Here is a 13,263-nt window from a genome sequence, read left to right on the forward strand (position 1 = left end):
ACCCTCGTACCCAGCGTCTTCGTTCCCCTTGACCAGCGGTCAGGAAACAGCTCGTCTCGTCAAGCCAGCATGCGCAGTAACAACTGAACGGAATACTATTGTAATTCAGCAACATTCGGCAGCGTTCAAAATGTCATATCGGACCTATTGCGGCATTCAAGTGGCATTAAATACGCTACTTTGTAGAATAACAGTTACAATTCAAAGCAATTTTGTCTTTATCTCTTTTGCTATAATTTTTATGCAAGGTGATGTTGTTGAAATGGTTGTTTTTCTTTTTTCGAACTGAATGTTGTAGCCTGTGTTGGTGGAGTTACCATCAGCGGGTCATCAAGTGGATTTGTCTCAAGCCCCAACTTTCCAAACAACATTGATCCACAAAAGATATGTGTTTGGACCATCACAGTTCCAAGTGGGCGAATCAAGTTGTCCTTCTTCAATTTCACTTTAGAGGAAGGTCAGAACACAGATTGTTCAGGCGCAAATCTTGGTGGCGCCAGTCTTATAATCACGAATGTTGTGTCAGATGATGGCCGCAGTCCATTCCGGCTGTGTGGCCAATCAATACCTGATCCTGTGTACTCAGATGCAAGCTCCATTCAGATTACATTGATAACATCCAGCAATGCACTCCCAGGATTCAAAGCTTCGTATGAGACAGTTACTAATGAAATGCGTAAGTTTCCATAGTCTTTGTACACATATCATACTATTGCTAGGTTTTCCATCACATATTTTCGTTTAATAAATGATCATTTTTAACAAAATTTATTCCCAGAAACATTTAATTCCCAAAGGGCATCTATTTCAAATATCTAAGGCCGCGAAGAATGTCTCGTAGCCAGCCCATAGATTCCAATCCGTGGTGCTAGCAAAAGGCCGGCCTCAAGCTTTGGGGATGGTGCATATCGCAGTTAAAATCCATGGGAGGAAGGTTTACACCCCCACGGCCTCCTGCAGAATGGACTGGAGGAAGGTAGTTCCCGAGATTAGAGCAGACGAACTACAAAAAAATCTCCACAGTTCTTGTAGTTAACTTTAAAACAATGACACAGCTTTTGCAGTTGCAAAGAACAGAAGTCTTAAAACTGAATTCAAGCTCGTACAAGATTCAAACCCTTGACTTCTGCGATTATGGGCGGTGCAGCACTCTACCAACTGAGCTGAGTCCCGGGGGGGAGGATACTCCGGATTTCAAGTGACAGGGATGATCGAACAGAGCCAAAAATCAAAACCAAAAAAATCCCAAGGGCTTCAAACAAACCCCGCAAAAATCCCTGGACCAAAATTTAACCCCCGAAAAATTCCATGCCGAATTTCCGAGCCCAGTGTTTTTATTTTAATCACGGATTACGTATCACGCGGAAACTATCACGAATCTTCAGATTGTTTTGAATACCCCCCAAAATCCGTAGTTTAATCAAGCTACCCGAAAAAATTCTTAACCAAATTTTTCTGCCCAAAAAAATCCCAAAATCAAAAATTTCAAACCCAAAAAGGTCCTTCGATCATCCCTGTCACTTGAAATCCGAATTACCCTACCTTCCCCCCCACCCCCGGGCAGCGAGTAGTCTTTGAGTTGGCTCGTTATAAATTGATGACGACGATGAAATAATAAATAAATGAAAATCATATATACTATCTTTAAGTGTGCCCAAGAGCCTTGAACGTGACGAAACTGACGGGTGTCATCAGCAGCCCATTCTATCCAAGGAAGTATCCAGTTAACCAAAACTGTTTCTGGGAAATCACAGCAAGCAAAGGCAAGCATGTGAAGTTAGAAATAAAAGACATGGAAATTCACAGATGTGGATCAGAGGGAGCTTGTGTGTGTGATTATTTGGAAATTCGGCATGGATTTCTTGGTTCGGGTTTGACACCAGGTGCTGCAAGTGGGAAACTATGTGTTGATGACTCATTTACTCCTCAGACATATTATTCTACCCATGAGCCCCTTAGTGTTAGGTTCTTTGCTGATCTTTTACTCTCAAAGCGTCAAAGAGGATTTACAGCAACTTTCACTCAGCTAAACTTCACCCCTCCAGGTATGTCTTTCTTATTTCAAATTATTATCAAAGTAATTACGTAATTGTCCTGTGTTGTAATTTTGATTCCTAAACATAGCTTTTGCAATACTGTATGTGTTTGTATGGTCATACAAATAAAGCTCGTTGTTGTTGTTGTTGTATTTCAAATTCATTTTGAACCCAATTTTTATGTTCGGTGCCACCGTGGCGTTTCAATAGTTTCTTTCTCAGCAGCGTGTTAAGAGAAAATGGTTCAGGTATTTAAAAAATAGTTGTCTCATGTATAAACAAGAAGTTGCTCAAATTATTTAAATTTCACCAGAAAGGCACTACCACCTCAACGTAAGAAACTGCGAACCACTTGGTAAACCCTTTACTTCGTTTAAATAAATGAACTATAACCACTGGTAGCCATTGGTTTCGCATTAAGTGAAATGGATACAGAAATGATTTTTTTATAGAATGCCCTTCGGTCCCTATCCAGCTATCCGGTAATGGATCATTCAGCAGTCTCAACTACCCTGTCGCGAACTACCCCTCTGGCAGAACTTGTTTCTGGATCATTACTGCATCTCCTGGAAAACGTGTAAAGGTAGAAATCACAGATTTTCAGATGGGCCGATGCGATGATTGCAGCTCTAATTTTTGTAGCCGCTTGGAGTTCTACGATGGTCCTACGGCAAATTCGTCGTCCTTGGGTCGTCTGTGCACCAACTCGGAGCTCACAGCAAAGATCTCAAGTGGTAACCAAATGTTTGTTAAATTCTATTCGTCGTTCTCACCCGATCAAGGTTTCCTAGCAGAGTACTCCGAATCTCATGAACCGCCTTCACCAACATCAACGCATGCGTCGTCGCCACCAAGTAAAGGGGCAGAAAGTAGTAAGTACATATCGTACATTCGCTGCTTCTACTTCTAATAGAAAGCAGGAGGTGAATATGGTAAGAATAAACAGCAAGGCTTTACAAACCTACTCATATCATATCCTTCTGGTACTTATTTTCTCGATTTTTAACAGTAGACTACCTTTAACTCAGCAACATCCCAAAAACCTGCAATATTTATCTCTCCAATGCACTATTCACAATTGTGCCATTACAATTAGGTTATTTTTTTAAAAGTAATTTTTAATTCAGCTCTACCTTTTCAGCAGTGTCCACCTCTTGGCCCTCACCATGGAGTAAGTAAAATCACACTAAGTCAGTTAAGCGGAAAGGAAAACAATGCTGATTAATTTAATCTTCCGACAGATTTGGTGAAGACAAGAAAGTATAATGGGACAGTTTTTTTAGAGGTTGTAATTAAACGCAACTATATAATTTCTGAGACCTCCGCACATTCTTGGTGAAGACTATTTCTTTTCTGCCACTCAACGAATAACATCTCCCCGGTAACATTTAAGTTATATGTACTGTTAACCTATCTCAACCTATTGTAATTGACAATTAGACTTTTTAATGCAAAACTCATGATTCTCCAGTTTACGTTTCTAACATAATTAAGTCTATATGCCATTAATCGAGCTATAGCAAGTTTATAGCCACACCCAAAAACCTACAAATATTAAACCCTGTGCTTATAAGACGTTTGTGTTTATTACTTTTTTAACAACAATTTTATTGTATTATGGTGCACAAAATTCTAATTTAATTCTACTTTGTCGAATTTTTTATAGCAATGCCAACCCCTTGGTCTTCACCAACGAGTAAGTATCTAAAACTCATTCAATAATAATGCTCAGAGCTAAAGAGAGTATGCCGTTTTTTTTGTTTTGTGAGGAATCTGAAGGAAATATGACGACGACGACAGCCAAAATGAGGCAAAGACGCTAAAAGCTCCCTTTGAAGCTAAACTAAGCTAAGAATGTTACGTGAATAACTATAAGACAATTCTGACGTCATATGACGTCACGGATACTCAATTTTGAATTTTGATCTCCTCAAATGCCTTGTTAACAACGACGTCAGAGAATACATTTAGAGATAAATAATGCCTGTAGTTAAAGTGATATAACACGAGACGACGATTTCAGGGATTTGTGATTTTTTTCCTTGTTTATCACTCTTTTACCCGTAGGACCCAAGTTTGCCTTTACTATTTCATGCTTCCCCTCTGCCATGGTCGCTTACATAGCGCGTGACAGTTTGCCTTTGGGAACGGATGCCAGTTTGCTTCATCTTAACGATCCCAGCTGTGGCGTGAATTATGTGACTAAGAACAGTGTTATTATAAAGGCTCCTCTGAAAGGCTGCGGAACAGTTCGAAGGTAAAAATAAACTCACTGACCTAGGAGATCCCTAATTTGGAGCTAATTTCTCAGAATCTCAGAATCTATCAAATACATCATGTATTGATAACTGCTTCATTTTGCTAAACATATTCTTGCCCTTGAACCCATGCATTGAAAGCCCTGACTGACAGCTGTGATTAAGCCTGTTTTTACTACCCCTTTAATTTTGGTTAATACGATTGAAAATTATATCAAGAGTCTGATGAACCTCATTTCTGATTAAAAAATTCTTAACCAGTAATACCTGGTTAGTCTAGCTGGTTTTCCTTAAGGCTCTCCTGATGGGTCTGGTTTACGGCAATGATAGTCAGCCTTTTTTCCCAGCTTTCCTATATATAAAGCCCGGTTTAAAGTTTGTCTTCGAAAGCTTACAAGGTAAACCTGGTTGTTTTAAAGTAAAGAGGTAACGAGAAATAAACATTTTAGCACGGGATGATTCGATAATATTTCTAAGCACGAGAGGGTCCAGCTAAAACATATAGCAGCCTAAAAACCGGCCTAATGTATGGTCAAGTTAAAATTGAAGGCGATCATGCTGAAGCCTGAGTTGAATAATTTTGCGACTCAGTTTTCTGAGAACTTTAGATCAGTGTTCGGAGCTAGATTTTTCAGTTGATTTTTCATTTATTTATTTTGTTTCCCATTCATTCTTTTTTTTTCAGTTTTTTTTTAAGTAGCCTGGTAGGCCTATGATCATTTATTGCTTTTTTATCAAGCAAGGTCCGCACCAAAAGTATTTCAAGAGCTTTAACTGAGTGGGCAGGTCAATCGTTATTATTAGGCAATTAGCATCAGATTCCTTCGACAACTAAGGAACTGTGAATTTTGTCTTATTTGACCAGGAACATCGGGTACAAAGTGTCCTTCCATAACAAGTTGGTGGTACCCTTCGGATATGGAAACAAGAGATCTTTGTTCGTGTTTCCGTTCAAGTGCGTTTACAGTCATTTTGGCTTTCCATGACAAAGTGTTTCAAGCTTGTGGCTAATCGTGGCTATGGTAAAAAAGGATGGATACATTATATTTTTGCCATACTTAAGAATATATAAATAAAACAAACAGTCAAGATCCACCCGTTTTAATTTTTGAGAAAAATGATATTTGTAGTTGGAAAATTTGAGTTGTGTGCATTTAATACGGGCACTATAATTTCGGTAAAGGTGGATTTCCATTGTCGCGTCATTTCTACGTGCGTACGCGAGTAAATAAAATAGAGGCAGTGTAACTATGGAAGGTCGCACGTAAACGTGAAAGTTGAACCTGGCTCAACTTTACAGGGGATTTCAACTGTCGGGTAATTTTTAAGTGCGTACGCGCGTAAAGTTCATGTGCTTTAAAGAAAACAGAGGCAGTGTATGAAAGGTTGCTCGTGTGTGGTTTTACGTGCGTAAAAATAACGCGCGTAAGGGTTGATTTCCACTTTCGCGTAATTTTCCGTAAAATTTACGGGCGTAAATGTAAAAGAGGCAATGTATGAAAGGCCACGCGTAAACGTGAAAGTTGAGTGAGGTTCAACTTTTACGTTTACGCGTGACCTTCCACACATTGTCTCTATGTTAGTTAAGCGCGTAAAAATTATGCGACAGTGGAAAGCCACCTTAACGTACGCACACAAAACTTACGTGTCAGTGGAAATGCACTTGGAACAAAACATGTATCATGTATACAGTAACAATAAAATCTTGTGTTTCTTTTTTCGCAGCTTTTAACGATGTGATGACTGTCAGCAGTTCAAAGCAATCTTCAAGAGACCAATAGGCCATTTTCTAGTTGCCCCCACGCCTCTGTTTCAGAGCGAGGCGAAGTGCGAAGCCATTGTTATGAAACGCACTTTTTATACTTATGCAAATATAACTCATTTTCACAAGAAAGGTTTTGCACTTAGGCTCGTTTTGAAAGTGAGAGTTTTTGGAACTGGGAAATGGCCTATTTGAAAAATAATTATTTTTTCCGTATTGCTGTCGAAACAGTGTAACTTTTAAGATCTCTTTCAGTTCTAAATTTCAGTATCAATAATAATTTTCAAAATGTAAGAGATGCAATAAATGTCATGGAGACAAAGTAACTTTGCAACTCATGATTTGCTCTACCGTCACGAGCCCGTATAATAAAGACCTAAAGATACACCATTTCCGTGTACAAGTAGGACTAAATTACCCGTGCGCGTAGCCGTAGATACGGGCCCGGATTCCCTCTTACCCCGGAGAAACGGGTAGGCTACCGGGTAGAACTGTAACGCCATTATCACATCTGGAAAATAATGGTTGCCTTTTCCATAACTACATGGCAAAGATATTCGCCTACCTATACCCCTAGGCAGAAACAGTGTATCTTAAGGTCAGTACTAGTAGCTGCCTTCACCCTGTAGCTGTTCCCCTGGTGATATTAAAATGGCTTTTATTTTTTCGAATATATCAACCCTTCTTTTAAATAATATATCTAATATTCATTCTGAGATTATAATACAGCCAGACATTAGATCATCTTGCTTCGATTTCAAGCAGGGGAAAGGAAAGAGACGACTTCATGCCTCCGGGTGATTTCGAGAGTCTGAAACAGATTTTGAAGAAAATTCAGCAGTTTCACTGCTAAAGTCAGTTTTTGCTCCATGGTTAATCGAGTATTTTGACGTAAAATCCATAGTCTTAAGGTTGTTTTGTTTTGTTTTCAATAGCAGTAACAGTTTTTAGAGTATCCCTTTCCGGTGAGGTTTCTGAGAAAATACTAAACAAGAGATATGTTCGGGAATATTTCCCTGCGCTGGTTTACGATCAAGGACTGTATTTTTCAATTCCACTAAATGCGTTCATCCTCTCTCAAAGCGCGTTCAGTGTTACACTCAAAATGTCTATTCCGTTCTAAACTAGAGCTCTTTATATTTCAATGACTTATACTTTGACAATTAGAAATACAATAATGCTGCAGTTATTTCTTGGCTCGCTAAACCCTATTGTAATGCGAAGCTCTAAATCTGGCCAAAATTGTTCTTTTTTCTTTCCCCTTAAATCAGTACGTGATCTATGTTATCTATGCAACCTGTAAGTAAATGTCACGCAGTGGCGTAAAATAAGCAACTAGCGTTACGTAATTTAAAATACAATTGACTATTTAGCAACTAATGAATGAGGCTGGGTAGGATATGAAGAATTATTAAAGTAGATCGAGGAGGGTGAACAGCTAATCTGAGGCTGAGAGTTATATGTGTGTAGCTAATAAAATTTGCCGTTTTATCAGCTTGGCTTGTAAAAAAGTATGTTCTTATATGTGGGTATTAAATGTATTTCATGATCAGAACTTGGTTGAACGACAATTTCGTACCCCATTTGGTCAGCCATTACGGCCGAAAGTCTCGGATATCACGACTCATATAACAAGATGACTTGGTTGCTTTATCAAATTGTCTCTTGCAGACCTGCGCATGTCACCGTTTCATAAGGCCCCGACAAAAAGGCAAGTTTCTTAGACGATTACACATTAGAAAAGTCTTTTTCACCTCGATATGCCTAGATATCTGGCCTATAACTATAGCAAACTGATCCTGATATTTTTCTACAAGTTTAATTGTACTGATCCAGGTCTAAAACTGGGAGATCCGGCACCACTCATTGGTTTGTTGCTGTGGACCTGCTGACATTTTATATATTTTATAACTGTAGCCCTGGTGTCGTGTTTAACACGCTTAGATCATTGTACAAATTACTACTACAGTGGCATATTTTTTCTCTGTTCTTCCTATTAGGAGCTGTATGACAGCAGTCCAGTCTATTTTCCTTAGTTTTTCCAGTTACTCGTCCCTTTTAGATAATTACACAGGGGCGGCTCGAGGATTTTTTTTAGCAGGGGGTGCCGCACTAAGAAACTACCATTTTTACGGAGTTTAACATAAATTCTTCAAGGTCTCCCATGTTTGACTTCAACACCAATAAAAAACAAAGACTTTTTTTTTGTAGAATTCCAGTTGTATAAGAAAGGCGCAGGTAATCTTGGGGGAAGGGGTAGGGGGTCCTTTTCGCACCCCTACACCCTCCCCATAGATCCGCCCCTGGATCATATCGCCCCATGTAATCCGAATTACGGCATCCGGGATTTTTCGCTTGTGGAATCCGAAATCCAGGACTTTGCAATCAGAAATTCAGCTTAAGGAATCCGGAATCCAAGTTCCACTGACAGGGAATCTGGAATCCAGTAGCGGGGGGCGGGGGGAAGGGGAGGGGGGTTATCCAGATTCCAAGATTATACAATGCACTGGAGAAATAAAGCCTTGATCCATCATATACAATTTCCTAATGTTGCGCGCCGGGTTTTGCCAACTGGAAGGTAATCCAGAACAGTCATTGTATAGACAATATATATATAGAGAGAGAGACCGGCATTAACTCCTGGGGAGTGATTTTAAACTAAAATTGACCTAACTTTTTGTTTGTGTGGTTGTTTGTTTTGGTGGGGGAGGGAGTAGGGACACTTAAAAAAACATCTAATGTAAAGCGGTCATTTTATAGGACAGGAAATAACCATCTTACTCCACTAGCAACTTCTTCCTTTCTCTACGAAATTTAAAAATGAAGCGAGGCAGCTTGTTTCAAATAATTATGTATGTGCAAACTACTAGTTACAGATAAATCTTAGTATGATAAAACTGTAACATGTTTGTGTGCGTTATATTGTATTGCTTTGAAAGAAGCACTCGTTGTGTTTCAAAATTTGACAAATGAGAATGATTATACCTTGTCAAGTGTTTTAGAAAACAGCTAATAATAGCTCATATCTTATTTGAGGCATCTTAAAATATCGTGCATTTTGGGTGAAAAAAAAAAAAATCGTTAAAAGGATTGAATGCAGCAGCTCAGCGATGACCCCACTTACACCCGCTTTTTTAGGGTTGAAGGTAGAATATTGAATCACTAAAAGTTCTCAGTAGATTTATGTGATAGCCTCGTAGGGTAATTCATCATTCTGTACGTGCGGGGCATTCTCTCAATTTAGAACGATGAGCTTACAAGCATTTTTGCTACTTGTTTCGTTCCAGTGGTCCAACTCATTGCATGGTAAATGTCTTTACATTTTTGAAAACAGATTTTCGTTATGTTTAAAGACTGCCTTTCAAACCAGCTCGCGATATTCCACGCGGCAATTCATCCTGTAAATAGTTTCTACAGCACTTTCATGCGTGCAGATAATAATGATCCATTTTGATGGAAAGTCTGTTAAAAGCCTGTTTCAAAAAGATTCTTTGCAGATGACTTTAATAATTTACCCTAAAATTGGGAGGTAGAAATTGGTTTAAATTGTGTTTAATTTTTATCATTTTAACATAGACTATTTCATGTTTACGTACCTTAAACAGAATTTCTAGTGTTTGCGCATTTTTTCTATACTTCCTTTGATTTTCTCTTTTAATAATATTTTCAGTTTTCGTCTTTTATTTCAAATCATTTTAGGTTTTCTTAGTTCCAATCCCTTCCTAAGATTGCATTTTCTATTTAGATTCTTAGACCGGGTCCATTTGTTCAGTGGATGCTCGTGCGCTATTCGCATTTGCCACGTACATTTCGAGAAATAAGAAGAACGGTTTTGTTAATTTGTGTCGCAAAAAAGTCTCGATCCCTAGCTATATTGAAATATAGTTATTTCCAGGAGCCCAAAACCCTGTTGCGTTGTTATTGAAACAATCAAATTAAGGTAATACGTTCATGTTAGAAATATGCATTCATTATACTCTGTTCGTGATGAAAATCATGAACGTATTAACCTCAACCCCACCCACACCCCATTCAACCGCACAATGGTAGGAAGAAAATTAAGGAAATAACTATTAGCCGAAATTTAAAAGTTTTGCTAATAATTGTTTAATAGACAATTAATAGACGATATAAATATAAGATACTTTTTAAGTCTCTAAATTATCCTGTACATTGACTGCTGCTGTGCAGTGTGGTGTGAAATACATTACTGGCTTGACCATTCAGTGTGGCTTTATTGAGCATACTTAGGCTCCGGAGAGGGTAGATTACCGTATTCTTGCTACTTTACAAATCTTATCACGTTTCACACCCCTGCACCATCCAGCAGATGGCTTTTGAGCAATTTTGAGGCCTTTAAAATGCTTGCATAGTTACTATAATAATTTCATTTTCTTCATTTTCAGTTGCTGTCTCGGATGCTGTGGAATCTGCAGATCGTAAGTTATTGGCCTGGGACCAGGATCCGCAGTGGGGAAATATCGGCGAGCAAAACAAGCGGAGCGGTAGTCTGGGGAGGGGTTAAGGTGCTTTAACTGTCCCCTCTCCAGTTCGCTGCTCGGCTCCTCTTCACTCACCGTTTTTTCCGTCATGGAGCCTGGCTCCAGCCCATTAAGTTATAACTGTCTTACAAAATAATACTGTATTACAGTAAACATTGTAACTGTGGAATTATTTGGCGCACACCTCAGTTCTGTATTGCGTGATGACAATAACTGCTTCAACTGTTTATTATTAAATTGACATCTGTTTATTATTAATTCGAAATTTACGAGGATTTTTATAGAAAACCACTCAAACGTGACTGGGTGGCAAGAGTTGTTTTTCTCATACAAATCCTTTTAATTTTCGGCGGGCGTTGCAATCGTTCCTTTTGATATATACGGCTGAAAATTCACAGGTTACTTAATTTTAATATGCTCTTTCAGTTCCTGCTAACAAAATTTTTCAAAAGCTAACTGTTTTCATGTTTAAAGAAAGTTGATCACGTGACCAACTATTGCAAAAGGCCTATTACCCTGGCTAATAATGAAAAGAATAATTTCCATTTGTTTTAGATTAAATATACCCTAAAGCTAGTAAGTCAGGAATTAGTAAGTACATTTTCACTGCTTCTACTTCTAAGAGGCAAAATTGAATGCTGCTCCGCAATAAGCCGTACTGAGCTAATCCCAATATCATATAACCAGCTGTTCTCGGCATGCACTGTGGCGCAGTCCCTCGTTGGTCTCCCTCTTGGGTTTTCCCCGCTGGCCTAAATCGTTAAAATATCTTATGAAGTCAAAATATTTATCAAGTTGAGTTTGCATTTCCGTATTAAACAGAGAGTAGCACGCAAGCTTTGATCTATTGATTTTTTTAAGTTAAATTACCTTTGTATCGTGGAAACAATACGCTAACACTTGAGTCTTGAATCAAAGGACGCGACATGCATCGGCTTCCTTTGTGAGCGCGCAAATAGTCATGGGACCCGCGATTTTGAGGGCGACACGGATCTATAGGAGCCGTTCCGTAATGTGCTCGCACCTAAAATGCTCGCCCGGGCGACAATCCTGAGGAACTGCTTGCAGTCGAAATAACATACTAAAATTTGAAAGAAAAAAAATCCCTAACAGCAACAGCTTTAGTTTGTTTTATTTCACAGATATTTTTGATGCGCTTTATCATTAATTCTTCTGACAAGATCCATTTTCTTTTTTGGGTTTTATAGCCTGGCCAGCGTATTGTGCATGGAAACTAGTACTTTTCTCAGGTTTGCCTTTTTGCCCTGTTAACATGAACGATTTTGTGATCACTTGAAACAGGTTGTGCCCTCAGCTACAAAAAAGTCGGTTGTTTCAAAGATGATAGAATGAACCCTCGACCAGTACCTGTCCTCGTTTTTACCGATCGCGATGTCAGCAGCGATGTGTGGAGTGGTAAGACCATCCAGCTGACCACCGATTGGAGCAAGTGGGATACATACATAGTTGATCTGGTTTGCAGATGTGCAAATGAGTCAAGGGCAAGGAACTATTCCCACTTCAGCATTCAGTGTTTAGGTAACTGTCAAGATATAATTCGAGGTTTTTCGGGTAACTGAGTACCTACCCTTCTCATGCTTAAGTCCACTTAAAGCAAAATTGTGACTTAGGGGAGGGCTGGGTGGTCAGTTACCCAGAAACCTGGAAATGAGTCAAGGGCAAGGAACTATTCACCCTTCAGCTTTCAGTATTACGGTTACTGACAAGTGAATATAATGAGAGGTTTCTGGGTAACTGACGACCCACCCTTCCCCTAAGTCCACTTAGAGAAAAATTGTGCCTTTGGGGAGGGGTAGGCGGTTAGTTACCCAGAAAGGCCTCTATTGATCCTATAGTTTTTATAAAATGGAAATATTTCCTGCTTTATTTGTTTAAATCTCATTTTCCTTTAGAATGTTAGTAATATATACGCTAGCGTAAAGCGGAGTTCCCTTGCTAATAAAATTGTGACAATAGTAGATCTCCTTGCTCCTAATACAGTAATGTTGATCGAACAATACTGGGTACAATCAAGTTCTTCTTTTGGCACACATTGCAGGGCGAGAGGGAGGGGATCAGGGGATAAAATCGAAGGCTATCTAAACAATATATTACAAGTATAACAATTTTTTTAATAATCACAGTCAGTGTAGTCAGCTATCTCAAGTTATTTTTACCACCGTCTGCTCACTTATCCAAAATTGAACAATTTCAGATTACGGTGGACCACTATTTAAACTGGGCTTAACGGTCTCCAGTAATTAAGTACTGAACTGATAATTATTTAAGTTATGCCGTTGTGCAATTCTTCTTAAAGGTGAGTGTTGGTCTGGATCAGAAGTCGCCAAAACCTACGATAGAGCTGGCCCGTCCGAAAGCTGTCTTACGAAAGGTGTCATGCAAAAATGCAATGTCAGCGATGATGTAGAGTGTGTTGGAGAAGCAAACACTAATTTCGTTTATGAAATCAATGAGAAAGGTGATTCTCTCTTTTACAGTACAGTAAAACCCCGCCACTAAGATCATGGATTTTTCCAAGTTGGCGCCGTGGTGGGTTGTTTGTACCTAGCTCACTACAAATGGCAGGGTGTGAGGGAGTAAGCGAGGGATTGGAAAAAAATATAAGACGTTTAAACATCAACGGCTTTTGCTTACCCCTCCATCGCTTTAGAAAATTTACTTTAAGCCGAGACTTGCTCAATTCG

At 39.0% G+C, this 13,263-nt stretch overlaps 2 protein-coding genes across 2 annotated transcripts in view; both read left to right on the plus strand.

The window, feature by feature from the left end:
* The first annotated feature begins 2,509 nt into the window (after window positions 1–2,509).
* LOC140939213 (uncharacterized) lies at window positions 2,510–5,607 on the plus strand. The gene is made up of 4 exons (XM_073388788.1): window positions 2,510–2,908; window positions 3,703–3,732; window positions 4,104–4,293; window positions 5,160–5,607. The coding sequence occupies exons 1-4, from the start codon at window positions 2,641–2,643 to the stop codon at window positions 5,278–5,280; spliced, it is 609 nt and encodes a 202-aa protein (XP_073244889.1). The 5' UTR covers window positions 2,510–2,640; the 3' UTR covers window positions 5,281–5,607.
* A 3,601-nt stretch (window positions 5,608–9,208) lies between these two features.
* LOC140936890 (scavenger receptor cysteine-rich domain-containing protein DMBT1-like) overlaps window positions 9,209–13,263 on the plus strand; it is a 38,866-nt gene continuing 34,811 nt past the window's right edge. The window contains exons 1-2 of the mRNA XM_073386395.1: window positions 9,209–9,362; window positions 10,463–10,495. Coding sequence (XP_073242496.1) covers window positions 9,305–9,362; window positions 10,463–10,495 — 91 coding nt within the window. The 5' untranslated portion in view covers window positions 9,209–9,304. The remainder of the gene's footprint in view (window positions 9,363–10,462; window positions 10,496–13,263) is intronic.

The sequence above is a fragment of the Porites lutea genome, chromosome 5 (genome assembly GCF_958299795.1).
Source record: "Porites lutea chromosome 5, jaPorLute2.1, whole genome shotgun sequence".
In the NCBI taxonomy this organism is placed as follows: domain Eukaryota; kingdom Metazoa; phylum Cnidaria; class Anthozoa; order Scleractinia; family Poritidae; genus Porites; species Porites lutea.

Excerpts from the sequence above, each read along its gene's own strand:
- LOC140939213 (XM_073388788.1), top strand. The coding sequence starts at position 2,641 with ATGGGCCGATGCGATGATTGCAGCTCTAATTTTTGTAGCCGCTTGGAG. Across the intron at positions 2,909-3,702 it reads AAGTAAAGGGGCAGAAAGTA|CAATGCCAACCCCTTGGTCT; the intron begins GTAAGTACATAT and ends AATTTTTTATAG. Across the intron at positions 4,294-5,159 it reads GGCTGCGGAACAGTTCGAAG|GAACATCGGGTACAAAGTGT; the intron begins GTAAAAATAAAC and ends TTATTTGACCAG.